Source organism: Euprymna scolopes, chromosome 19, assembly GCF_053919585.1.
Source record: "Euprymna scolopes isolate OS-2025 chromosome 19, ASM5391958v1, whole genome shotgun sequence".
In the NCBI taxonomy this organism is placed as follows: Eukaryota; Metazoa; Mollusca; class Cephalopoda; order Sepiida; family Sepiolidae; genus Euprymna; species Euprymna scolopes.
This window is the reverse complement of record NC_136500.1, coordinates 14350871-14376321: the sequence shown is the minus strand read 5'-3', so window position 1 is coordinate 14376321 and position 25451 is coordinate 14350871. Positions and strand designations below refer to the sequence as shown.

General features: G+C 40.0%; 1 protein-coding gene and 2 pseudogenes across 2 annotated transcripts; 2 read left to right on the top strand and 1 right to left on the bottom strand.

Moving 5' to 3' along the window:
* The first annotated feature begins 6832 nt into the window (after positions 1-6832).
* On the top strand, positions 6833-7240 carry LOC145303439 (histone H2B, gonadal pseudogene; annotated as a pseudogene).
* Positions 7241-19278: 12038 nt separating this feature from the next.
* LOC145240126 (histone H2B, gonadal pseudogene) lies at positions 19279-19728 on the bottom strand (annotated as a pseudogene). The gene has a single exon (XR_013862485.1). The product of XR_013862485.1 is annotated as a histone H2B, gonadal pseudogene (transcript).
* Positions 19729-19965: 237 nt separating this feature from the next.
* On the top strand, positions 19966-20871 carry LOC145240125 (histone H2A-like). Its single transcript, XM_080103735.1, has one exon. It carries the CDS (start codon positions 19971-19973, stop codon positions 20346-20348), a length of 378 nt encoding a protein of 125 aa, XP_079959861.1. The 5' UTR covers positions 19966-19970; the 3' UTR covers positions 20349-20871.
* Positions 20872-25451: the final 4580 nt, after the last annotated feature.

Genomic DNA, 25451 nt, shown 5'->3' with positions numbered 1-25451 from the left:
CAATGGAGGGGAAGCCCTCTATACTGGGACAATTATTATTTTTGGTAACCAGAGTGCCCCCTTTTTGCCTACTTTTAGGGGAGCTGGTTTTTACCTCACATTAAAAACGGCCTTGTGCCTAATTTGCTTAGTGGGGGAGCAAATAAACACCATCTGTTCCGGCAGATGCTGCACTTGAGATGGTTTGTACCAGTCAATGGAGGGGAAGCCCTCTATGCTGGGACAATTATTATTTTTGGTAACCAGAGTGGCCCCTTTTTGCCTACTTTTAGGGGAGCTGGTTTTTACCTCACATTAAAAACGGCCTTGTGCCTAATTTGCTCAGTGGGGGAGCAAATAAATACCATCTGTTCCGGCAGATGCTGCACTTAAGATAATTTGTACCAGTCATTGGAGGGGAAACCCTCTATACTGGGACAATTATTATTTTTGGTAACCAGAGTGCCCCCTTTTTGCCTACTTTTAGGGGAGCTGGTTTTTACCTCACATTAAAAACGGCCTTGTGCCTAATTTGCTCAGTGGGGGAGCAAATAAACACCATCTGTTCCGGCAGATGCTGCACTTAAGATAATTTGTACCAGTCAATGGAGGGGAAGCCCTCTATACTGGGACAATTATTATTTTTGGTAACCAGAGTGCCCCCTTTTTGCCTACTTTTAGGGGAGCTGGTTTTTACCTCACATTAAAAACGGCCTTGTGCCTAATTTGCTCAGTGGGGGAGCAAATAAATACCATCTGTTCCGGCAGATGCTGCACTTAAGATAATTTGTACCAGTCAATGGAGGGGAAACCCTCTATACTGGGACAATTATTATTTTTGGTAACCAGAGTGCCCCCTTTTTGCCTACTTTTAGGGGAGCTGGTTTTTACCTCACATTAAAAACGGCCTTGTGCCTAATTTGCTCAGTGGGGGAGCAAATAAATAAATACCATCTGTTCCAGCAGATACTACTAGCTATGACTAGCAAAGACCAGATGTGGGGGCAACCCCACATGCCTTACCTTTAACCAGCTCCCATTTCCCACCTCTCGGGAGCTGGTCCCCTTTTTCCCTTCCCCCTCCCTTCACTCCTCACATTAAAAATCGGCCTTGTGCCTAATTTGCTCGGTGGGGGAGCAAATAAATACCATCTGTTCCGGCAGATACTACTAGCTATGACTAGCAAAGACCAGATGTGGGGGCAACCCCACATGCCTGACCTTTAACCAGCTCCCATTTCCCACCTCTCGGGAGCTGGTCCCCTTTTCCCCTTCCCCCTCCCTTCACTCGTCACATTAAAAATTGGCCTTGTGCCTAATTTGCTCGGTGGGGGAGCAAATAAATACCATCTGTTCCGGCAGATACTACTAGCTATGACTAGCAAAGACCAGATGTGGGGGCAACCCCACATGCCTGACCTTTAACCAGCTCCCATTTCCCACCTCTTGGGAGCTGGTCCCCTTTTCCCCTTCCCCCTCCCTTCACTCCTCACATTAAAAATCGGCCTTGTGCCTAATTTGCTCGGTGGGGGAGCAAATAAATACCATCTGTTCCGGCAGATACTGCAAGCTATGACTAGCAAAGACCAGATGTGGGGGCAACCCCACATGCTTGACCTTTAACCAGCTCCCATTTCCCTCCTCTCGGGAGCTGGTCCCCTTTTTCCCTTCCCCCTCCCTTCACTCGTCACATTAAAAATTGGCCTTGTGCCTAATTTGCTCGGTGGGGGAGCAAATAAATACAACAGGCCGAAGGCCACTTGCCCGCGCGCCCTTCGGGGCCCGGGTGACAAGATCAAAGTGTAGTATCTGTCCCGGCAGATACTGCAAGCTATGACTAGCTATGACTAGCAAAGACCAGATGTGGGGGCAACCCCACATGCTTGACCTTTAACCAGCTCCCATTTCCCTCCTCTCGGGAGCTGGTCCCCTTTTTCCCTTCCCCCTCCCTTCACTCGTCACATTAAAAATTGGCCTTGTGCCTAATTTGCTCGGTGGGGGAGCAAATAAATACAACAGGCCGAAGGCCACTTGCCCGCGCGCCCTTCGGGGCCCGGGTGACAAGATCAAAGTGTAGTATCTGTCCCGGCAGATACTGCAATCTATGACTAGCTATGACTAGCAAAGACCAGATGTGGGGGCAACCCCACATGCTTGACCTTTAACCAGCTCCCATTTCCCTCCTCTCGGGAGCTGGTCCCCTTTTTCCCTTCCCCCTCCCTTCACTCGTCACATTAAAAATTGGCCTTGTGCCTAATTTGCTCGGTGGGGGAGCAAATAAATACCCACAGGCCGAAAGCCACTTGCCCGCACGCCCTCAGGGGCCCGGGTAACAAGATCAAAGTGTAGTATCTGTCCAACAGTTTCTAATCCAGCTCCCATTTCCCACCTCTCGGAAGCTGGTACCCCCCTCTCCCTCCCCCTATCTCCACATTAAAAAACGGCCTTGTGCCTAATTTGCTCAGTGGGGAAGCAAATAAATATCACAGGCTGAAAGCCAGTTGTCTCAAGAGAGCTAAGTAACGTTTGTTCAATGTCGACTTCGTCATATCAGACTGTAGTTTTCATTTCGCTCCTCCTAATAAATAGGGAGCGGATTTTTAAAAACAAACAAACCAATTTATTCACCTCATTCAAAACTGTCCTGCAAAAAATAACTGCTGAATACCTATCGCCGTCACGTCAATCAAAAACGCGCACCTGTGTTTTTTAAAACACTTTAGTATTTTCCAACTGTGTGTCGTGAAGGCTTCGTTTTTTTTTCACATTTTCGGGTTTTTTTCACATACCCTGAAAAACACCCGGGCAACGCCGGGTACCCCTTGCTAGTCTATATATATAAAAGCGAAAATGTATGTATGTGTGTATGTTTGGATGTCTGCTAAAAACTTTCGGCAGACGTGACGAAAATTCACAAACTTGGTATCACATCGAAGCTCCATCCAGTGCTCGAAAAATATCGAAAAATTGGTCAAAAACGTTAACTTTTCACCCCGAAATTGACAATTTTCGACAGGGGGGCGGGAGTCAACAAAAACGGTCCTCTCGTGACGATGACCGATTCTATGCATGCATCAGATGACGTTGACCTGATTTACTTTAAATAGTTGAAAAAAATGAACAAATTTCATGTACGTCGTGTTAGCTCAGTCTGTGTTCATTATCTAAATGTTTTGGGTTCGAATCGTGGTGTGAGATGTTTTTTTTTTCGATTTTTTAAATTTAAATATTAAACCAGTGTTATTTAAGCCATTTTTCACGTAACGTTCGTTTTTCTGCTTTTTTTTTTTTTTACTTCGCTTATTCTTAGCGACACCCAAAAACATTCAGGTATCCACCGATTTTTTGAATATTAATATCGAAACAGGCTTATTTAAACCATTTTTCACGTGTTCGTTTTCTGTTTTCATCGTTCGTTTGCCTTACGTTAGATTTTTTGTGTCTTTTTTCCTGCTTAAGTGTTAACGTTTTCTTTTTTTACTTTAACAAACAAACCTACGTTGTCGTCGTTGTAACGCTCGACGACTTCTGGCCGCGCACCTGTCAATTTGGTTCTTAAATAAATTCAAGCATCTTTCACTAACTTATTCTGGCTGGCCGATTTTATTTTCAAACTTCGCCTCAGGGCTTCCGGTTCGATACTACCCCTCTCCCCTCAGGTTCTGTATTATGTAACACCACACACACCTACGAACACCCGGGCAACGCTGGGTACCCGCGCTAGTCTATAAATATAAAAGCGAAAATGTATATATGTATGTGTGTTCGCTTTTTCTGTATGTCTACAAAAGGCTTTTTTCAGAGAAGCGGTCGATCGGTTCACAAATTTTTAAAACTTTTTATATCACATATAAATCGTAATATCACAGTTAACAACGAAGCTCGCCTGTCTATTTGATTTGCTCGATTTCGGGAAGATAAATATTCAACATTTGTTGCTTGCCGCATGTGGGTTAGTCTTTTTCTTATAACATCTTGGGAAAATAAAAATCCTGCAGTCAAACTTGACCTCATTAACTCATTAAAACGGGCACCTGCCAAATCCAAGTAATTAAATAAATTCAAACGTGTTTCCGTTAGCATCTCGCGGTGGGGCACTGGTAACGTCACATTTTTTTTCCCCCCCACTTTAATTTACAACTTTGCCTCAAGGGTTCGGGTTCGATCCTCATACTTACCTACCAAAACATTTTTTACACCCCCCCCCTGGAGTTTCCACACACACACCTCCAAACACCCGGGCAACGCCGGGTACCTCGCTAGTGGTAATATAAAAGAATATTTGTTTCTCAGATTTTTTCGGGTTTGTATTACTATACACAGATTTGAAAAAGTTGTCAAAAAACAAATATATAACAAATAAATGTTATCAAATGCAATATAAGTTACTTTTCTACTTAACTAGATTTTTTTAGTGTTTTATTTAATGTAAGATGTTTATTAAGTTTGAAAAGCAGAGTGTTTACCGATGTATTGGAAAATTTTAAATGGCACCGGACTCGGTAAGTTTGGGACCGTGACATGCTGACATACATATATTCGGTAGGTTTTTAACAGTATTTTGTATATTTTTATTATTTTTAACGCATTTTCCCAAACCCTTTTTTTCTTTTATCAGTAAAAATCGACTGACCACACCCGAATTTAAAATTCATAAGAACGAAATATCAAAACAAAATATCCGGTTAACTTTTATGGATAGTTTTCCGGCGTCCCGCCTCGCTCTGAGTTCGGGGAAAAGCCGTCTGGCGTAAGCGGTGTCGAGGCAGAAAATTACCCTAACCTTCAATGGTGCACCATCCTCAACTTTACGGCCGCATTTGGACGAGTTTATGATGTGACAACAATATGGTCGCACGGAGAGCGATGCTTTTACAAATAAAAATCGCAGAATTTTACAGGGCTAACTAACCATGTGTACTGTGTACTTCTTATAAAGATTCTAATCACATGGACTGTTTTGTTTTTTGTTTAATTCTAATTAATTTGAACTGTTTATTTTTTTTTATTAATTCTAATTATTTGAACTGTTAAATTACCAAAAATTCTTATTATTTGAACTGTTGAATTAAAATATTCGGTATACCAAAAATTCTAATTATTTGTGGAATTTATAAGGGAGTACAAAATTACTAATTATTTGAACTGTTTATTTTTTTTTTAATTCAAATTAATTGAACTGTTAAAATAAAATTCTAATTATTTTAATTTTTTTTTCTTAAGTTAACAACTCGGCACTTTATTGAAGGGGGTAATTTTTCGACTCGACACCGCTTACGTCAGACGGCTTCTCCCCGAACTCAGAACGAGGCGGGACGTCGGGACCCTATCCGTAAAAGTTAACCAAATATCCTTAACATAGTTTATGATGTTTAATTTTAATAAATGGTAAAATAAAAGATCATGTGTGAGTTTGATATATAAATTTCGTTGGTGTTTTTTTTATGTCAGGGCGATTAATCATTTATTAATTTATTTTTGCTTTGAAATTCTACAAATACGTTACACATATTGCCGCAGACAGATTCGTGACCTACGAAGGTCACAATACATTACAGTAAACTCGTTGTAGAATTTAATAATTAACAATATATAATTGATGCATTTTATTGTCAGGATATTAAGACGAATCAAGAAAACTAAAACTTTATTTCACAGACAATAGATTGGTCGTTAGTGATTAGGTATTTACTGAAAAGTGATTTTATTTTTATTTCAAGATAAGTTTTCATTTTATTTTTGGTATTTTGGAGTATGAAATAATTATGGACATTAATTAATAATCAATAAAAAATATGTATCAAATTTGGGAGTTGTATTACTGTACACAGATTCGAAAAAGTTGTCAAAAACAAATATATAAAAAATAAATGTTATCAAAGGCAAGATAAGTTACTTTTCTACCAAACTGGATATAATTTTCGTGTTTTTATTCGATGTAACATGTTTATTCAGCTCGAAAAGCATACAGTGTTTACCGATGTAATGGAAAATTCAAAATGGCGTCCGACTTTCTCTTTAACACGGTAAGTTTGGGAAAAGGAGTTAAAAATACAAAACTAGACAAAATACTATTTAAAAAAAAACACCGAATATATGTCAACTTGTCACGGTAACATATATTGAGTGAATTTCTAACAGTATTTTGTCTGGTTTATTATTTATAACTTCTTTTCCCAAACTTACCGTGTTAAAGAGAGAGTCGGACGCCATTTTGAATTTTCGAATACATACATCGGTAAACACTATGTTTTTCGAGCTGAATAAACATGTTAAACATGTAAAAACACTGAAAACATATCCAGTTTGGTAGAAAAGTAACTTATGTTGCCTTTGATGAAATTTATTTGTTATATATTTGTTTTTTGACAATTTTTTCGAATCTATGTGTACAGTAATACAAACCACAAATTTGTTTTATTGATTTATCTTTTCAAAATTTAAAATGTTGCCTATTTCTTCAATATAATTTTATTTTGAATTTTAAAAAACGAAAATGTATTAATCCCGTTTTCCAAAATCGGTAAAAAATCATTTTAAAAAAGCACCATTTGCAAAATCAATGATTTAGTTTACGTGTTGAAAAGACATACACATACGTTTTTTTTTTTTTTTTTTTTTTTTTTACACATACGTTTTGTTTAGGTGTTGAAAGAGTCGGTGCCCGCCATTAGGATTAACGGTCGTTCGACCGAGCACCTGCTGATATCTTAGCGCTCTTTTCGTATTTCAAATTTTCCTTTGTGTTAATTTTTAAACCAATGAAAATGTAGTAAATATAACGCTCTCTGGGAGCCGGTTTTACTAATATATAAAGCATTCGAGCGAGTTACCTTCAGTATTTACCGTTGCTACTGAAAGTTAAAATGCCTCCTAAACCCGAAGTTAGCTCGAAAGGCGCTAAGAAAGCCGGTAAGGCTAAACCTGCCCGTGATGGCAAGAAAAGGAAAAAGAAGAGGAAGGAAAGTTATTCCATTTACATTTACAAAGTAATGAAACAAGTTCATCCTGACACTGGAATTTCTAGCAAAGCCATGTCTATTATGAACAGTTTTGTTAACGATCTTTTTGAGAGAATCGCTAATGAAGCCAGTCGTCTGTCCCATTACAGCAAGAAAAGAACACTTAGCAGCCGTGAGGTCCAGACCGCTGTCCGTCTCCTTCTCCCTGGTGAGTTGGCTAAACATGCTGTCTCTGAGGGAACCAAAGCTGTCACCAAGTACACCAGCGCCAAGTAAAAAGCGTTTCCTTCCAAAGAAAACATTCCCAAAACGGCCCTTTTCAGGGCCACTCATTTTTTCACGAATGTTTCTTCACTCTATATTTTAATGCGATTATTCACACTTGATTTCATAAATATTTTCATCTCTTTTTTATGGCATATGATATAAATTTGTAGAAGATTAGGAAAACACAGTGTTAACTTGTATTTGCAATTTTTATTTGAACTTGTAAATCGTTTTAAGTCAATCTTAATACAAATGTTAGCATTTCTTTTTTAATGTCTTTATTTTGATTTATAATTTTATCCCTCTTTCTTATTCGTTATCCGTACAATCACATTAAAAAAGCCATTCGCATAATATGCATTTAAATATTACCTGAAATATTTTTGTTTGTTAACGGGCATTCATTTAACGTCTAAAAGAAAAAATTGAATGCTTTCAAATAATAAAGAAGATTAATTTCGTAATTAATGCAATGCAAGTAACCAATTCAGTTTTTAGATGATAAATTGTACAAATTCTAAATGAATCGTTTCTTCTAATGTGCGAATATCTTTGAATTTTCTCTATTGTCTATCCGAACGTCAAATCTTATTTGGGAGTTCAGTTCTTACATATCAACTAGAATCGAAACCGCATTTAGAAGATTCCCTTGTAAAATCGACAGAAAATCTTAGTTTTTGTCCAAATAAATCGATTACAATTTTTAACTCATCGTCGAAATTTCAAACATTTGCTGCAAGTTTTTCTTTTGTTCTCCTGAATCTAGACAGTTTTTCGAACCGAGTGTGTTATCTTGTCTTTAATAAAATTTATTGGGTTTGTATTACTGTACACATAGATTCGAAAAAATTGTCAAAAAACAGGTACTGGTCGCAGTAAGAGTTCCCTGCCGAACACCCTAAAAAAACAATGACTTCTCCCCACGCATGCGCAAAGGACATGTTTTAGTTGCCATAGTAACAAAACGATCCTGAATTTTTATCGACATTGTTTTACTGTTTATGAATATTGAAATAAAATACATTACTACACATTTATTAATAATATATCACTTTTATCGACTTTTTAAAACTTTTTTTTTTACTTTATAATAGCATTTTCTTTTTAAATGACAACGTTTATGTTTATGAATATTGAAATAAAATACATTACTACACATTTATTAATATCTTTTTTTTTTTTTTACTGTTTATGTGTCACTTTTATCGACTTTTTCTTTTCTTATATTGAAATATTATATATATGAAATATTGAAATTATTCTTATATTGAAATAAAAGACATTACTATACATTTATTAATAATATCTTTTTTTTACTGTTTGTGTCACTTTTATCGACTTTTTCTTTTCAATATTCAATATAAGAATAATTTCAATATTTCATATATATAATATTTCAATATAAGAAAAGAAAAAGTCGATAAAAGTGACACATAAACAGTAAAAAAAATATTAATAAATGTTTAGTAATGTATTTTATTTCAATATTCATAAACATTAACGTTGTCATGTAAAAAGAAAATGCGGGTTTGTATTACTGTACACATAGATTCGAAAAAGTTGTCAAAAAACAAATATAGAACAAATAAATGTTATCAAAGGCAAGATAAGTTACTTTTCTACCTAACTGGATATAATTCACGTGTTTTTATTCAGTGTAACATGTTTATTCAGCTCGAAAAACATGCAATGTTTACCGATGTATTGGAAAATTCAAAATGGCAGCCGACTGTCTCTCGGAGAGGGTACGTTTGGGAAAAGGTATTATAAATAAAAAACTAGACAAAATACCGTTAGAAAACAACCGAATACATGTCAACTTATGTCACGGTAACATATATTGAGCGAATTTCTAACAGTATTTTGTCTAGTTTATTATTTATAATACCTTTTCCCAAACGTACCCTTTCCGAGAGACAGTCGGCTGCCATTTTGAATTTTCCAATACATCGGTAAACATTGCATGTTTTTCGAGCTGAATAAACATGTTACACTGAATAAAAACACGTGAATTATATCCAGTTAGGTAGAAAAGTAACTTATCTTGCCTTTGATAACATTTATTTGTTCTATATTTGTTTTTGACAACTTTTTCGAATCTATGTGTACAGTAATACAAACCCATGTATTTTATTTCAATATTCATAAACATTAACGTTATCATTTAAAAAGAAAATGCTATTAAAAGTAAAAAAAAAAGTTTAAAAAAAGTCGATAAACTAAAACATGTCCTTTGCGCATGCGTGGGGAAAAGTCATTGTCTTTTGAGGGTGTTCGGCAGGGAACTCTTACCGCGACCAGTACCAAAAAACAAATATATAACAAATAAATGTTATCAAAGGCAAGATAAGTTACTTTTCTGCCAAACTGGATATATTTTTTGTGTTTTTATTCAATGTAACATTTATTCAGCTCGAAAAACATACAGTGTTTACCGATGTATTGGAAAATTCAAGATGGCGTCTCACACCCTCTTTAACACCGTAAGTATGGAAAAGGGTGTTATAAATAAAAAAAAAACTATACAAAATGATGGGGCTAAACTTTATATTAAATCTACTGAAGGGGCGTAAAAAAATGAATGCAAAAAAAAAAAAAAAAAAAAAATTATACAGAATCACAAAGGTCAGAAATAAAAAATCGCATTAAGTAAAATTCACGAAAAAAATTTCGAGAAAACGTGGGTGGCCCTGAAAAGGGCCGTTTGTGTTGTGTCAAGGAAATAGAATTTACTTGGCAGCCAAATAGACGGGTGCACCGGCACCAATTCTCTCCGAATAGTTACCCTTGCGGAGGAGACGATGGATACAACCAACGGGGAATTGAAGTCCGGCACGGGATGAACGAGTCTTGCTCTTTCCCTTGGTTTTACCTCCTTTACCACGACCAGACATTTTAAATATTGATGGTTTCAAAAACTAAAAACGATTATGTTTACAAAAGGCACGCAACTTGCGTTAAATACGCGCAGGTGCTCCTGGTACCTATTTACTATGTCTCCCCACGGGACAGAGTTAGACACCAGGGTCGTTTTTTAACGTGGAGAAAAGGTACAAAAATAAACATTGTCTCAGTCGTGAAGGATTTCTCCTCCACCGAAAGAGAACAAGAAAATGAAGTGCACCATCTGAAGAACAGATGGTATTTATTTGCTCCCCCACCGAGCAAATTAGACACAAGGCCGATTTTTAATGTGAGGAGTGAAGGGAGGGGGAACGGGGAAAAGGGGACCAGCTCCCGAGAGGTGGGAAATGGGAGCTGGTTAAAGGTCAGGCATGTGGGGTTGCCCCCACATCTGGTCTTTGCTAGTCATAGCTTGCAGTATCTGCCGGAACAGATGGTATTTATTTGCTCCCCCACCGAGCAAATTAGGCACAAGGCCGATTTTTAATGTGAGGAGTGAAGGGAGGGGGAAGGGAAAAAAAGGGGACCAGCTCCCGAGAGGTGGGAAATGGGAGCTGGTTAATGGTCAGGCATGTGGGGTTGCCCCCACATCTGGTCCTTGCTAGTCATAGCTAGTCATAGCTTGCAGCATCTGCCGGAACAGATACTACACTTTGTAGATATTAAATCTTTTATTCATGTCAAAAAATACAGTAAAAATTAACGATGAACAAAAAACTTAGGCACATGGCCAACTCAAAAGGAGGGGATTTTGGGGGTCGTTGGTCATCCTTGTCACTCCAGAACTAAACAAAGTCAAAAGTTTCTCCCAGCTAGTATCTTCTTTCACCATAATACCGCATTCACCCTTTCATATTGGGGGACGTCCTAGTAACTCCCAATTTTTAAAACATTTTTTATTGACATGTAAAAACAAAAAAGATAACAATAAAATGGTACAATAATTCATTTTTGTCGAGGGCGGGGGAAGAAAAAAACAAAAGGTGATTAGTAGGACCCTCCCAACCCCGTCTAGTTGATAGACTGCCCGTTCCACTAGGTTTGTAAAAGGAACCTCGCTTCTGTGGGTCAGTCTCTAGGTGGGGATGCCCTCTAGATGGGGGTGAATGGAGAAAAGAAAATTTTTGTGGGTAAGGGATGGAGGTTAGTTTGTATTTCTTTTTCTCCAAGATGGGTAAAATTTAGAGGAAGGGGTGAAAACAAAAATTGCAGGTAAGAGGGGATGGGGATCTTGGAGGCTTCCTAATCGGGGAGGGATGGAACACACACTCAGCTAGCTGAGAGACTACTTGTTTAATTTTACTTTACAGAACTGCGCGTTCCACACCTAGGCGGGGAACACGTATTCAAATTTGGCTCCTCTTCGTACATACAGACTTGCCACATGTATCCATCTTCTGTCAAATGCCGCGCGATGCAGCCTTCTTCTATCACATCTGATCTTCACCCGTAGTTGGTGTTTAAAGAACGCGATCAGATCTTGATCAGAAAAAGACAACACCCCCCGGCAACCTTGCAGACGCGACGTCCAAATCACCATTCTCGCCACGGCCAGGATCGTAACGTAGACCATTTGTCTTTCCCGGTCCCACGGCGGCCTCACGTTGTCCACAACATTGGATACAGTAATTGGGCGAGGATGCTCAGGATTGATGCGAGCCGTCACTCTGCTGACATACGACCAGTACTGGCGGAGTTCGCGGCAATCAAAGAAAGCGTGATCCGTAGTTTCTACGGCCGTTGTCCCACAACGGGGACAATCAGGCGACTCCAAAAACCCGGAACTGCATTGTATGTTGTTGAGTGGAAGTGCATTTCGGGCCAATCGCCAGGTCAGAGAGAACTCCGAATTGTTCAGATGACTCGAACCTGGCGCCCAGCTCCACGCGGAGCGGATCTCACTCTGCTGCCACCCCAAACGTGCGCATAGCGGGTCGTCAGCGGCCCCCTTCACTAGATCCCTGTGGAGTTCCCTACGGGTAGCAGTCACAAGGTCACTGGACCTTGGTAGTCGTTTTAGCGCAGCTCGGCACTCTTTCATGTAGGCAGATTCTCCCCGCGGCCTGCGACGGCTCTCGATGGAAGGGTCGAGAACGAGGTCGGGGAAGGCGGCAGTAACCACGGGGTGCCACGGTTGGTCATCCTGCATATAGTGGCTCAGGAAGGCCAGCCTCTCAGCATCTCGATGACACTTCCAGCCTCTCAGCATCTCGATGACACTTTAAGTCCGGCATTCCCAAGCCTCCCTAACACGGACGTTGAATACAGACCTGTCTGCTCACCCAGTGTCTTCCTCTGTCCCAAAGGAGCGAGGACAAGAGTTCGACAAGAGCTTTTAGGTGTTGTGCAGGCAGGGGAAGTACGGCCAGTCGGTAAAGGATGAGAGGAAAGACGTAAGTGGCGCACGCCTCAGCTCTACCCTTTAAGGAAAGTTTCCTAGGAAGCCACGAATTGACTGCAGCCTCCACCTTTGACCGTACCTCCAACCAATTCTTGTCAAGCTGGAGACCCGGTCCGAACCACACGCCGAGGATCCGGACCGGGCCATCTGTCCAGCTGAAGGGCGCCGGGAGGTTTACGTTGCCACTCCATGCGCCCAACCGCAGTCCTACCGACTTGTTGCGGTTTATCTTGGCCCCCGTGATTCTTTCGTACTGTGTGAGTGCCTCCGACACGACCTCAATGTCTCTGAAGCCCGACACTAAGATCGTGACATCATCGGCGAACGTGGATACCTTGGCAACTGAGCCGCCAGGCAGAGCCATTCCGCGCAGGGCCGAATTTGCCTCCCCATGTCTCAGCTTGCGGAGAAGAGGCTCCAAAGCCAGGACATAAAGCAGGGGCGACAGTGGACAACCCTGACGAACCGACCGAGAGATAACAAAGGGTTTCGAGCGCTTTCCGTTGACTTGCACGACAGCCATGGGCTGTCGATACATTATGGAGATCCACTTGCAAAAGTCCGGTTTAAAACCGGCGGCCTCTAAGACAGATGCCAGGAAACGATGGTCGACCCTATCGAAAGCTTTGGACTAATCTAAGTTTATCAGCGCGGCTTCCGTGTCGTCATCTATTCCCCCCTCTAAGATCGTGCGGATCAGGTGCAAGTTGTTCTGAATCGATCTCCCCTTCACAGCGTAGTTCTGTTCCGGTTCAACCAACTCGTCGATAACAACCTGCAGCCGATTCGACAGGACCTTGGCCAAAATCTTCAACTCTGTGTTTAGCAGAGTTATGGGCCTGTAGTCGTCTAATTCTTCCCCTCCATGCCCGTCACCTTTCTTCAGCAATGTGATCACTCCCTTGGTCACCTGCCCTGGGATGGATCCCTGAGCAAACCAATGGTTGAACATATCCGTCAGAAGAGGCAGAAACATGGGCGACAGCCTCAAGTACAGTTCGTATGGCAGACCATCAAGTCCTGGCGATTTGTCACAGCTGACCTGCTTCAGCGCAGTAAAGACCTCCCGCTCCATCACCCGGCCCTCGCAACCAGCCGCTCTAGCCGCCTCGAGACGGGGAGAGTCGGCTAAATAGTCGCTAAACTCAAGGACCGGAAGATCGGGCTGCTGCGTAAAACGCTCCTCGAAATGTTCTCGAAACCCCTCGCAGATCTCCCGAGTCGATTCCAGAGTGCGTCCATCATCCGGATGTTTGACTTTCGCAATGTATTTGTTCGAGCCACGCCTAGAAACCTCACGGCGCACGTCTGCATCAGAATTGACTACTTCGTTGCCTATCTTTCTAAGCCTAGCTCTAACTACTTGGCCTTCGTAATGCTCGCTAGTCTCGCGTAGAAGGTCCTGCTTAGCTAGTTCCTGACTAACCCTATCACCCTTCCCCGTAGCCTGGGCTAGTTTCTGCTCTAGCTTCTTCTTCGTCTTGGCCTTATTTAGTGCGAGGCGCTGGGCATACTTGACGGAGAAGCTTCTGATCTTGGCTTTGAGACCTAACCACCACTTACTCCCGGTAACCGCCCCCACTAGTGCCTTTTTAATCAATTCTCTTAACTGATCTTGGAAGTCTTGTTTCTCCAGAAGGGAGGTGTTTAACTTCCAGTACCCCGCTAACTTAGGCCTATTTCCTAGCTTCAGCCGGGCCATAACTAATTTATGGTCCGTCTGGCCTAGCCAAGTGAACGTGGGACAAGATAAGAAGTCTACTTCGCCTCTCCTAACTAACATCCTGTCCAAATAGGTATTTAGATAGGAGGAAACGCTATTGGTCCACGTCCACATCTCCCGCCCCGGATGCTCGAACCGAAACCTGTCGACCAGACCGCATCTAGCCATCAGATCAGCCAGGCTGGACTCGCACCTCTCCGATCCTCTAGCTCCGCCTCCTACCTTATCTATGTCGGGGTCTAAGATGGCATTCCAATCCCCCATTAGCACTACCCGCTTCCGACAATCTACAAACGCGTCAAGCTGACTGAAGAATGAGACCCTCTCACGAGCGGTGCTGGGCGCATGAACCGCAATCACCCGAAACACAGAATCTTTTACGGCAACATCGGCCACAACCAGTCTACCCACCGCATCTCTATGGACAACATCGACCGTCGCCGACAGGGTACGTTTAACCAGCACGGAAACTCCCTTCCCCCGCAGGCTGCCATATGCTGAGAAAACCTCAAAGTCTCGGGCCAGCACCTGACAGTCCACAGAGGAAACAAAATGCGTCTCCTGAATCGCAGCAACATCCACTCCCAGGGACAAGAGGTCGTGCCGGAGGCGAGCCGCCCGGCCCGATGATCTCAAGCCCCTCGCATTCAGACTAGCCAAATTCAAAGCCATGGTACCTACCTTAAGGTGTGTTACACTCAGCTCCGAAGTCAGCCGGGGAAAGGACATCGACGTTGTGTGCAATGCTCAAGGTGGTCAGGTTTTTCATGTCCCGACCTTCTCTCACAATGCCGCCGACATCCAAAGGGTAAGTCAATTTAAGGGCCCTATAGAGTGACGGATGGACCAACACTGGGACCCTTCCCTTGCATTGTTTTGCGAGTTCCTCAAGGGAAGGGTCATTTTTCCTAATCAGTTCAATTCCCGGACCAGCCCCTTCAGCGGCCTCCAGCATTGTCCACACGTTGGTTTTGCAGGCCTCAGGAAGCCTGACGAAAGTTGTTAGCCGTGGGGCATCCGGGAAATTAGAGGGGACATTAACATCTTTTCCCCCTATCTGTTGGCAGTCCAGCAGAGGTTTTAAATTTTTTCTCTGCCAGTGTGGTAAGCCCATTGCCACAGACAGGGGGTCTACAAAACAAAGTTCCTCTCTCGTTTCGAGGGCAAGAGTCCCTGTTGAAGTGAGTCCGTAAGTGGGAGAATCTGAAGGGTCTCTCCCTCTCCCGGGTTCATTCTTTTCTTTCTGGGATGGCAGCTCAATTTGCATTGGTGCGGGGACGAGTGTCTGTCTGGTGTCTGGTGTTGGTGCGGTGTCTGGTGTTGGTGTTGGTGCGGTGTCTGGTGTTGGTGCAGTGTCTGGTGTTGGTGTTGGTGCAGTGTCTGGTGTTGGTGCGGTGTCTGATGTTGGTGTTGGTGTTGGTGCGGTGTCTAGTGTTGGTGCAGTATGTGGTATGGGGGTGGAAGTGAGTTGTGTTGTTGTTAGAGGTGGTGTATTCTCACAGGGAGTGGGGGCTGCCTTTTCTTCCCCTTTCCTTTTCTTTTTTATTCTTTTGAATGAACCGGGGAGTGGTGAGGTTGAGTTCCTCTCCCTCTCACTAGCAGATTCATCCTCAGAGGAGCAGTGTTTTCTTCGCTTGATCCCCGTCTCAATTGGTGTGGGGACCGTTGGTTGTTGCTGCTCCTCTAATTGCTGTTTCTCCGGTTGATGCTGTTGCTGTTCTGGTTGCTACAGTCGTTTTTGTTGCTGCTGCTCCTGTTCTGGCTGTTGCTGCTGCTGCTGTTTTTGTTGTTGCCGCTGTTTTCGTGGCATTGGTTGTGGAATTGGCCGCGGCAGCTGATGTTGTTGCTGCGGCTGGTTCAATGGCTGGTTTGGCTGCTGCTGCTGTGTCTGCTGCTGTGGCTGTTGCTGCGGCTGTTGTGGAGGCTGCTGTTGTTGTTGCTGCCTCGGTTGTTGGGTTGGTGGTGGGACGGTGGCAGATGGGATTGTGGGCTTCCGTTTCCGCCTCATTACTGTGATCCATTCCTCCCCCTTGGCCTCCTGCGTAGTTTTGGGTTTCCTCGGTGCTGGGGTTGGTGCTCCGGTTGCAGGAGTTGTGACAGCCTGTTTGGACACTGGTGCTGTCTCAGAGGTTGGGACCGCCTTTAGTGTCACTTGAGTAGGAGTTGACCTTTGAGGGCAGCTCTTGGCCATGTGACCCTGCTTTTGGCAGAACCAGCAGTGCGGACGACGCCCCTCCACCACTACTGTCATAGTTGCCTCCTTAAAAATCAGCTGTGCTGGTATCGCTTGGAAGCCTTCTTTCTTTAGCCTCATGGCCACAGTGTAGCTCCCCAAGTGCATGCCGGTTTTCGAACGCACTGGGGATATTTTTTCCACTTCGCCAAACTGTGTGAAGAAGGATCCCAGGATTTCTGCTGATATTTGCATAGGTACATTGAATACCTGCACCCAGGTCCTTGTCCTGCCCTGGTATTCGGGCTTTAGTTTTATTCTCCCATACTTAATTTCCTGTAGGGAGAGTCTCTCCGCATCTTCCTTGGTTGGTAGGAGGATGTCCCACATGGCGTAGCTCCTCTGGTACAGGTATAATACCGGGATGTTTAGCTTGTGTAGGAGCCCCGCCATGTCTTCCTTTTTCATCCCTAGGAGGCGGTTTTCCGGCATATCCGAGATGATGAGGGAGAGGACTGTCTTCGATTGCCTCCCAAGCGCCTGGCACTGGTTTAATTTCTGCACTCTCTATGTATTGTCTGTACTTGGTCAAGTACAAGTCTCTATACTCTTGAGGGGACCGTTGCTTCTCTACAGTCTTCCCCCATGCCGACCCTCTTGTTGGTGTTGGATCTTTGGTGAGGTTGGACTGTTTTTGTTGTTCCTTTGCGGAAGGGTTGCTATTTTGAGGGGCATTTCCCTTTCCGCTTTCCTTTGGGACCGACTCTCCTTGCTCTATACTTCTTCCAGGAAATACCTCCCTTTTTGGGGAGTCGGCCTCCTGGGGAGCATTGTCCTGTTTATTGTCCTTGGGAGCTTTTGCCCCTTTTGTTTTGGGGAGGTCTAGGCTGTATGCCCCCTCGTTTTCTTGATTTGCTCCCCTTTTGGGGCAGTTGCCCTCCTGGGGAGCACTGTCCCCCTTATCGTCCTTTAGGGCTACTGCCTCTTGATTATTGTTGTCAGAGCGGGATGCCCCGTCCAACATTGTTTTTTCTCCCCTTTGTGGGGAGTCGCCCTCTTGGGGAGCTGCTGGTGAGTTTTCTCCCTTCTGGGGGGCCTCCTTCGGTTTAGTGTCCGGGCGGTATGCCCCGTTGCTTTTTGCTTCCCCTGTTGGGAAGTCGTCCTCTTGGGGAGCAGTTTTTCTTGTGGTAGCCCCCTGGCTGAGGGTATCTGTATTGGTTGTCCCCGGGCTGGGGGTGTCCATTTTTGAAAAAAGCTCTCTCTTCCCTGTATTAGAATTCGCCAAAATGAGTGACGTGGAGTCGCCGTCCAAAGTGGGGAGCCGACTTTGGCGCCAAAGGCGGCAAGAGGGGAGATAGAACTGAGAGAGGGAGTGGGAAGTTAGTGGAGGGAAGAGAGAAAGTGTTTCCGACCCTCCCTCGCGGGAAGGTCGTAAATTATCAGCTCGGATCCCCCCGTGAGGGGGGAGAGCAGAGAAAGACAGACCAAGTGGGGGTGCGGACAGAACGCTACCCAACAAGCTCGTCAGGTGTTTCGGGCATGAGAATGTGTCGCCAGAACAACACTGCCTATCGCTGTGTATGTATCAGAGAACAGATGGTATTTATTTGCTCCCCCACCGAGCAAATTAGGCACAACGCCGATTTTTAATGTGAGGAGTGAAGGGGAAATGGGGACCAACTCCCCGGGGAGTAGAGGAGCTGGATAGTGACAATTGGTATGAAGGGTTGCCCCTACATTGACCAAGGTATTATATGTGGGGTCGCCCCCACATATGGTCTTTGCTTGCAGTATCTGCTGGAACAGATGGTATTTATTTGCTCCCCCACCGAGCAAATTAGGCACAAGGCCGATTTTTAATGTGAGGAGTGAAGGGAGGGGGAAGGGGAAAAGGGGACCAGCTCCCGAGAGATGGGAAATGGGAGCTGGTTAAATGTCAGGCATGTGGGGTTGCCCCCACATCTGGTCTTTGCTAGTCATAGCTTGCAGTATCTGCTGGAACAGATACTACACTTTGATCCTAATCCCGGCCCGAAGACCAAAGAACATTATATATTTGTTTTTTGACACTTTCTCGAATCTATGTGTACAGTAATACAAACCCGCTTAGTTACTTTTCTACTAAACTGGATATATTTTGTGTTTTTATTCAATGTAACATGTTTATTCAGCTCGAAAAACATGCAGTGTTTACCGATGTATTGGAAAATTTAAGATGGCGTCTGAGTCTCTCTTTAACACGGTTAGTTTGGGAAAAGGTGTTATAAATAATAAACTAGACAAAATACTATTAAAAACCCACCGAATATATGTCACGGTAACATATATTGAGCGAATTTCTAACAGTATTTTGTCTAATTTATTATTTATAACATCTTTTCCCGAACTTACCGTGTTAAAGAGAGAGTTGGACGCCATTTTGAATTTTCCAATACATCGGCAAACACTATGCTTTTCGAGCTGAATAAACATGTTACATTGAATAAAAACACGAAAAAATCATATCCACTTTGGTAGAAAAGTAACTTATCTTGCCTTTGATAACATTTATTTGTTATATATTTGTATTTTTGACAACTTTTTCGAATCTATGTGTACAGTAATAGAAACCCGGAAATGCTAACATTTGTATTAAGATTGACTTAAATTTACAAGTTCACAAATAAAAATCTGCTTACAAATAAAAAAAATACAAATATAATTTAAGACTTTCTTTCCCTAATCGTGAACAAATATAAGTAATATTTACGCCATAGAAAGAGATGGGAATATTTATGAAATCTAAACTGTGAATAATCGCTTTAAAATATAGAAAGTGAAGAAACATTCGTGAAAAAATGTGTGGCCCTGAAAAGGGCCGTTTTGGGAATTTGTTTTCTTTGGAAGGAAACGCTTTTTACTTGGCGCTGGTGTACTTGGTGACAGCTTTGGTTCCCTCAGAGACAGCATGTTTAGCCAACTCACCAGGGAGAAGGAGACGGACAGCAGTCTGGACCTCACGGCTGCTAAGTGTTCTTTTCTTGCTGTAATGGGACAGACGGCTGGCTTCATTAGCGATTCTCTCAAAAAGATCGTTAACAAAACTGTTCATAATAGACATGGCTTTGCTAGAAATTCCAGTGTCAGGATGAACTTGTTTCATTACTTTGTAAATGTAGATGGAATAACTTTCCTTCCTCTTCTTTCTCTTTTTCTTGCCATCACGGGCAGGTTTAGCCTTACCGGCTTTCTTAGCGCCTTTCTTGCTAACTTCAGTAGGGGGAGCCATTTCGACAAATTTAGAAATGATAAAGGCAACGTCTTCCCTTCCCTTTTTATACGAAACACGCCGGCTCCCAGCAACAATCAAAATTTTCTCTCTCAAATCTCTCGTATTTGATTGGTCAGAAACTAGCAACAAATCTACAGAACTTGTGAAAGCACTTAAAACAGACAAAAGAACGCCGTTGTGTGAGCGGTAAAATAATCAGCAGTTGGCCGAAGCCGATCTGCGCGTATTTAACGCAAGTTGCGTGCGTTTTGTAAAGTAAATCGTTTGAAAAACAGCAAACAAACCTAAAGATGTCTGGTCGTGGTAAAGGAGGTAAAGCCAAGGGAAAGAGCAAGACTCGTTCATCCCGTGCCGGACTTCAATTCCCCGTTGGTCGTATCCATCGTCTCCTCCGCAAGGGTAACTATTCGGAGAGAATTGGTGCCGGTGCACCCGTCTATTTGGCTGCCGTCATGGAATATTTGGCCGCTGAGGTTCTCGAGTTGGCTGGAAATGCTGCGAGAGACAACAAGAAATCGAGAATCATCCCCCGTCACTTGCAATTGGCCATCCGTAATGACGAAGAATTAAACAAATTCTTGGCCGGAGTGACCATTGCCCAGGGTGGTGTCCTTCCCAACATCCAAGCTGTACTTCTTCCCAAGAAGACCCAGAAAGCTGCCAAGTAAATTCTCTTATTTCCTTGACACAACACAAACGGCCCTTTTCAGGGCCACTCACATTTTCCCGAAATGTTTTTCGTCAATCTTACTTAATGCGATTTTTTTCTTTTCTGACTTTTGTGATTATTTATAAAATATTATTTTTTTGTTTTTTGCGTTCATTATTTAACGCTCTTTCAGTAGATTTAATATAAAATTTAGCCCCATCATTTGAATTTCGTTTGAAGTAAATTAAAATGTCTTGTCATACGACATGCGGTTAAAGTCAGTCGCCATCTTGTTTTGATTTCGCTTATTCTGTCTAAAGAGATTTTTTGTTGGGTTTCTCCATAACCTACTTGCATTAACTGCTCCCAATGGCAAACCTGAAACTACAGACTTTTAATCGACATCATATTTATAATATAATTATAAATGGTCATTTCGGGCCAGCCACATTTTCTCGAAATGTTTTTCGTGAATCTTACTTAATGCGATTTTTTATTTCTGACCTTTGTGATTCTTTATAAAATATTACTTTTTTTTTTTTTTTTTTCATTCATTGTTTTACGCACCTTCAGAAAATTTAATATAAAATTTGGGTTTGTATTACTGTACACATAGATTCGAAAAAGTTGTCAAAAAACAAATATATAACAAATAAATGTTATCAAAAGCAAGATAAGTTACTTTTCTACCAAACTGGATAAATTTTTCGTGTTTTTATTCAAGGTAACATGTTTATTCAGCTCGAAAAACATACAGTGTTTACCAATGTATTAGAAAATTCAAGATGGCGTCTGATTCTCTCTTTAACACGGTAAGTTTGGGAAAAGGTGTTATAAATAAAAAAACTATACAAAATACTATAAAAAACCCACCGAATATATGTCAACCTATGTCACGGTAACATATATTGAGCGAGTTTTTAACAGTATTTTATCTGGGTTTTTATTTATAACACCTTTTCCCAAACTTACCGTGTTAAAGAGAGAATCAGACGCCATCTTGAATTTTCGAATACATCGGTAAACACTGTATGCTTTTCGAGCTGAATAAATATGTTACATTGAATGAAAACACGAAAAATATATCCACTTTGGTAGAAAAGTAACTTATCTTGCCTTTGATAACATTTATTTGTTATATATTTGTTTTTTGACAACTTTTTCGAATCTATGTGTACAGTAATACAAACCCGTCAGTTGCCATCTTGTTTTGATTTCGTTTATTCTGTCTAAAGAGATTTTTGTTGTGTTTCTCCATAACGCGCTTGCATTAACTGTTTCCAATGGCAAACACGAAAATACAGACTTTTAATCGACATCATTATAATATAATTATAAATGGTCATTTCGATTTCTTTTTAACTTAAAATAGATCCAGAAGTTGAATGATAAACCAATTGATTAAAGTGGTTTAATCGCAAAAAGTTCGTGAACAAATAACAGCGTTGCAAATAATTTAGTAGGGAATCAATTATTTGGGTTTTTTTTTTTTTTTTTCAATTTTCCAATACATCATAAACACTGTATGTTTTACGAGCTGAACAAACATGTTACATTAAATAGAAACCGCTACTTAGGTAGGTAAGTAACTTATCTTGACTTTGATAACATTTCCTTATTTAGTTCTCATGAGAGATCATGCGACAGCAAGTTTTGCTTTTAAGTTTTGCTTTTACTACTGTCTCAGGTTGAATAATTAATACAAGGGAGATCGGACTTCACATGTAATCATTTTTACTTGAGATCAAGTGACATTAAAATCATCATTCTCCACCTTTTAGTTGTCATTATTTTGCATCTATGATCAAGTGGCAACAAGTCAACATCATCCTATAATTTGCAGTCAATCATTGTTACTTCAGTTTAAGTGCAAAATCTCCCCACTGACTAAATTGTCATTGACTGAAAGCTGTTTATTTCAATAATTAAATAACATTTTCGACGACATATATCTGGTCATAAAATAATTTATTCTAATAAAAATGATTTGAATTCCTGGAAAAAGGCATTTTATCTAAAATGTTACATGTGATTTAAGAACAATTTAAAAACTACTTTAAATTTAAGAGTTCCAGCGAGGGAAAGTCTTCTTGAAACTTTTACTGTCTCAATTTTAATTTTAATACAAGGGAGATAACTTAGTTAAATTAATTCAGAGTTATTGAACTTCACATGTTACATTATCTGTAATCATTTTTTATTTGAGGTCGTGTGACATTAAAATCATCATTCTCCATATTTCAGTTGTTTGGAATTATTTATGTTGCATATTTGATCAAGTGGAAACAGCTCAACATCGTCCTATAATTTGCAGTCAAGTTTTGTTACTCCATTTTAAGTGACAAGTCTCCCCACTGTCATGAGTTGTGAAATAAATTATTAACTGAAAGCTGATTATTTCAATAATATTTTAATAATGAAATAAAGATGGTCGCTATTCAAACCAATCACTGTTTGGCGTTCGATCGAATCGCATCTCTCATCACTACAAACTGTTTATATCTCAATAAAGTATTTATTTTTCACCGTCTAATTATAATTTAACTAAATAATATCTCATACTTATAACGTATGCTTGCTGCTACACCGTTCACAAATAACATCATGAATCTGTAATTGTCGCACGATGAAACTCGCGCATACATCGACTGAAGTAAAAACTTGTATACAATTAGCCGCTAGTATTTTTTTTAATTCCATAGTTATATATGACTTTTAAATATTTTCAGCGAAATTGACTTTAACAAACCCGTCACACGCATCCTTTCCAGTTTTTATTTTTTTCTATTAAAACCCGAACTTATAAATATTCTTTCGAGAATAAAAAAAAAAAAAAAACGCCTTTTTATTATCACGCCTTGCTAACGCATAATAAATAACTACAAGTAATATAATTATGTAGATTTGCACTTGCTGTCACTTGATCTAAAATACAAAGTAAATAAAGCTAATGGAATAATATGGACAAAGATGGAACACAAGACTTGTAAGCATTTAAACTGTCAAATAGGTCGTTTTTTGGCTTTTGAAATACTTGACCAATTCGCAAATATTACAAGATTTGAAGTATTTATATTTTATAGAGATTCAAACCTTCTTAGTTATGGTTTTGTGACGATTTTATTCAACCAATGATTTAATGACTAAACGATTCAACCTTCAAAATCCTATTTGTATAATATTCTGCTTGTTCCTTTCTTAATTAGTTCATACTTTACGCTTTGGAAAAAGCCAAATAACTTTTAAAGGCTAAAATGTGAAAAAAAAAAAATGCCAAATTCACTAATTTTCGCTTATAAAAGATCATCTGGCAACTCGGAACAAGAATAAATGACTGGCCACAGTTTGATGTAGCCTCGTTTTCACTTTCACATATCTTTATGATAATATATGATAATTGTTGTAATGGTGTGAGAAAAGAACGCGTAGTAATTTCGAAGTGCATGGTTTTTAACCCCCTCCTCCCTCCGCAAAAAAAAGTGGATGAAATTTTACATAATAAATGAACATTCAAATGAAGCAGGGCAAAGTAAATTAAAGTTTGTCTCTTACAATGTGACTTCATTATCAGTATTGAACTATGCAGCACAATATTACTTTCAGAGCATTTATTGGTATTTATTAATTTATCTCATTTGGGTTCTTCTTTATTTTAAATATAATGGACACCATTTCCATAGAAATGTTAATAAACTCATATTTGCTGCATGTTATTGGATTTTCATTCTAAAATATTTTTTGCACTATCCAGAAAAATATCAATTTTATCAAAACAAAATTGTTGATTAAATACATTTCATAACAACCATTTTTTACACACATCCATAAATTCTGTATCAATCTGTAAAGTAAATAACATTTGTAAATAATTCATTTTATTCTGTAGTATTTTTATCTAATATCTATTTTTACTTATCTTTTATGTAATTCCTATTAAATACGGAAATCTAAAATGAAAAGATATTTTTAACGCAAGAAGCTTTGGTATTTTTAAAAAATCCCTTTTTATTAAATAAGTTCGTCTACAATTAATGCTTTTGTGTTTATTTCTGTTTATTTGTGGAGTTTTCGACTAACTTTGCTCATAAATTATAAATGAAAAATATTTTATTTCAACTGTAAAGAAAACTTTAATGTACACACAAAATCATTTAAAATAATCTTTCGTACGCCTTTTTTTTTTCTCCACAACAGCTGTCATATAGTCATAATATTGTCTGTTTTATAATCTGGGAAATATAAGGGAAATAACTTAGTTAAATAATTTTTGAGGTATCGAACCTTTTAAGTAAAGATTTATTTATTTTATTTAAGATAAAGTGATATTGAAGTCATCCATTCTCCACATTTCAGTTGTTCCAGCCAACATTTTTTGTTACTTCAGTACAAGTGACAACACTTTTTATTAATTGAAAGTTGATTTTATTTTAATAGTTAAATAACATTAGAAACACATTTCCAATGATATATATCTCGCCATAAAATAATTTACTGTAAAAAAGATAATTGGCAATTTATATTTGTTTGTATTACAAATAATAAAATAAAACTTTTCTATTGTTATAATTTCATTATTTAAATGTCTTTTTGGATGGGATAATATATTTTAAATGTTTTATTTACAATTTCTTCTATAATTGGAATATTTTTATTTTCTTGCTTAAACTCTTTTTACACAGTTTATATGAAACTATTTTTAAAATACTTTATTTTATCTTTCTTATTAGTATAATAGTTTTCTAATGAACAGAAACATATAAAATTTGAATTTAGTAAACATAATAATAACGTATATAAATAGAGAATATTTGCGAATGACACTCAGTGGACAAAAATGATGAGGTTTGGTTGTTGGATTGTACGGCAGATCAACCCTTTGAGTCATTTTATGCAGATTATCTTTGGATTTAGAGTTATTAATTCATGCTGTAGCTGACATACGAGTGATATGTTCTTTTTAAAGTTTTGATAAGATTCTTTTAACGGTATGGTTCTGTTGTTTTGTTTTACGGTACATCAACATTTTTTGTAGGTATTTATTAGGCACCGCCAAAACTGGGGGGGCAGGTCAGTACTTTTTGACGGACCGTCTTTTTAAAAATCTACCAAAAATCAGGTAATT

Bases quoted from the DNA above. Each gene is read 5' to 3' on its own strand.
- LOC145240125 (XM_080103735.1), top strand. From the start codon at position 19,971: ATGTCTGGTCGTGGTAAAGGAGGTAAAGCCAAGGGAAAGAGCAAGACT.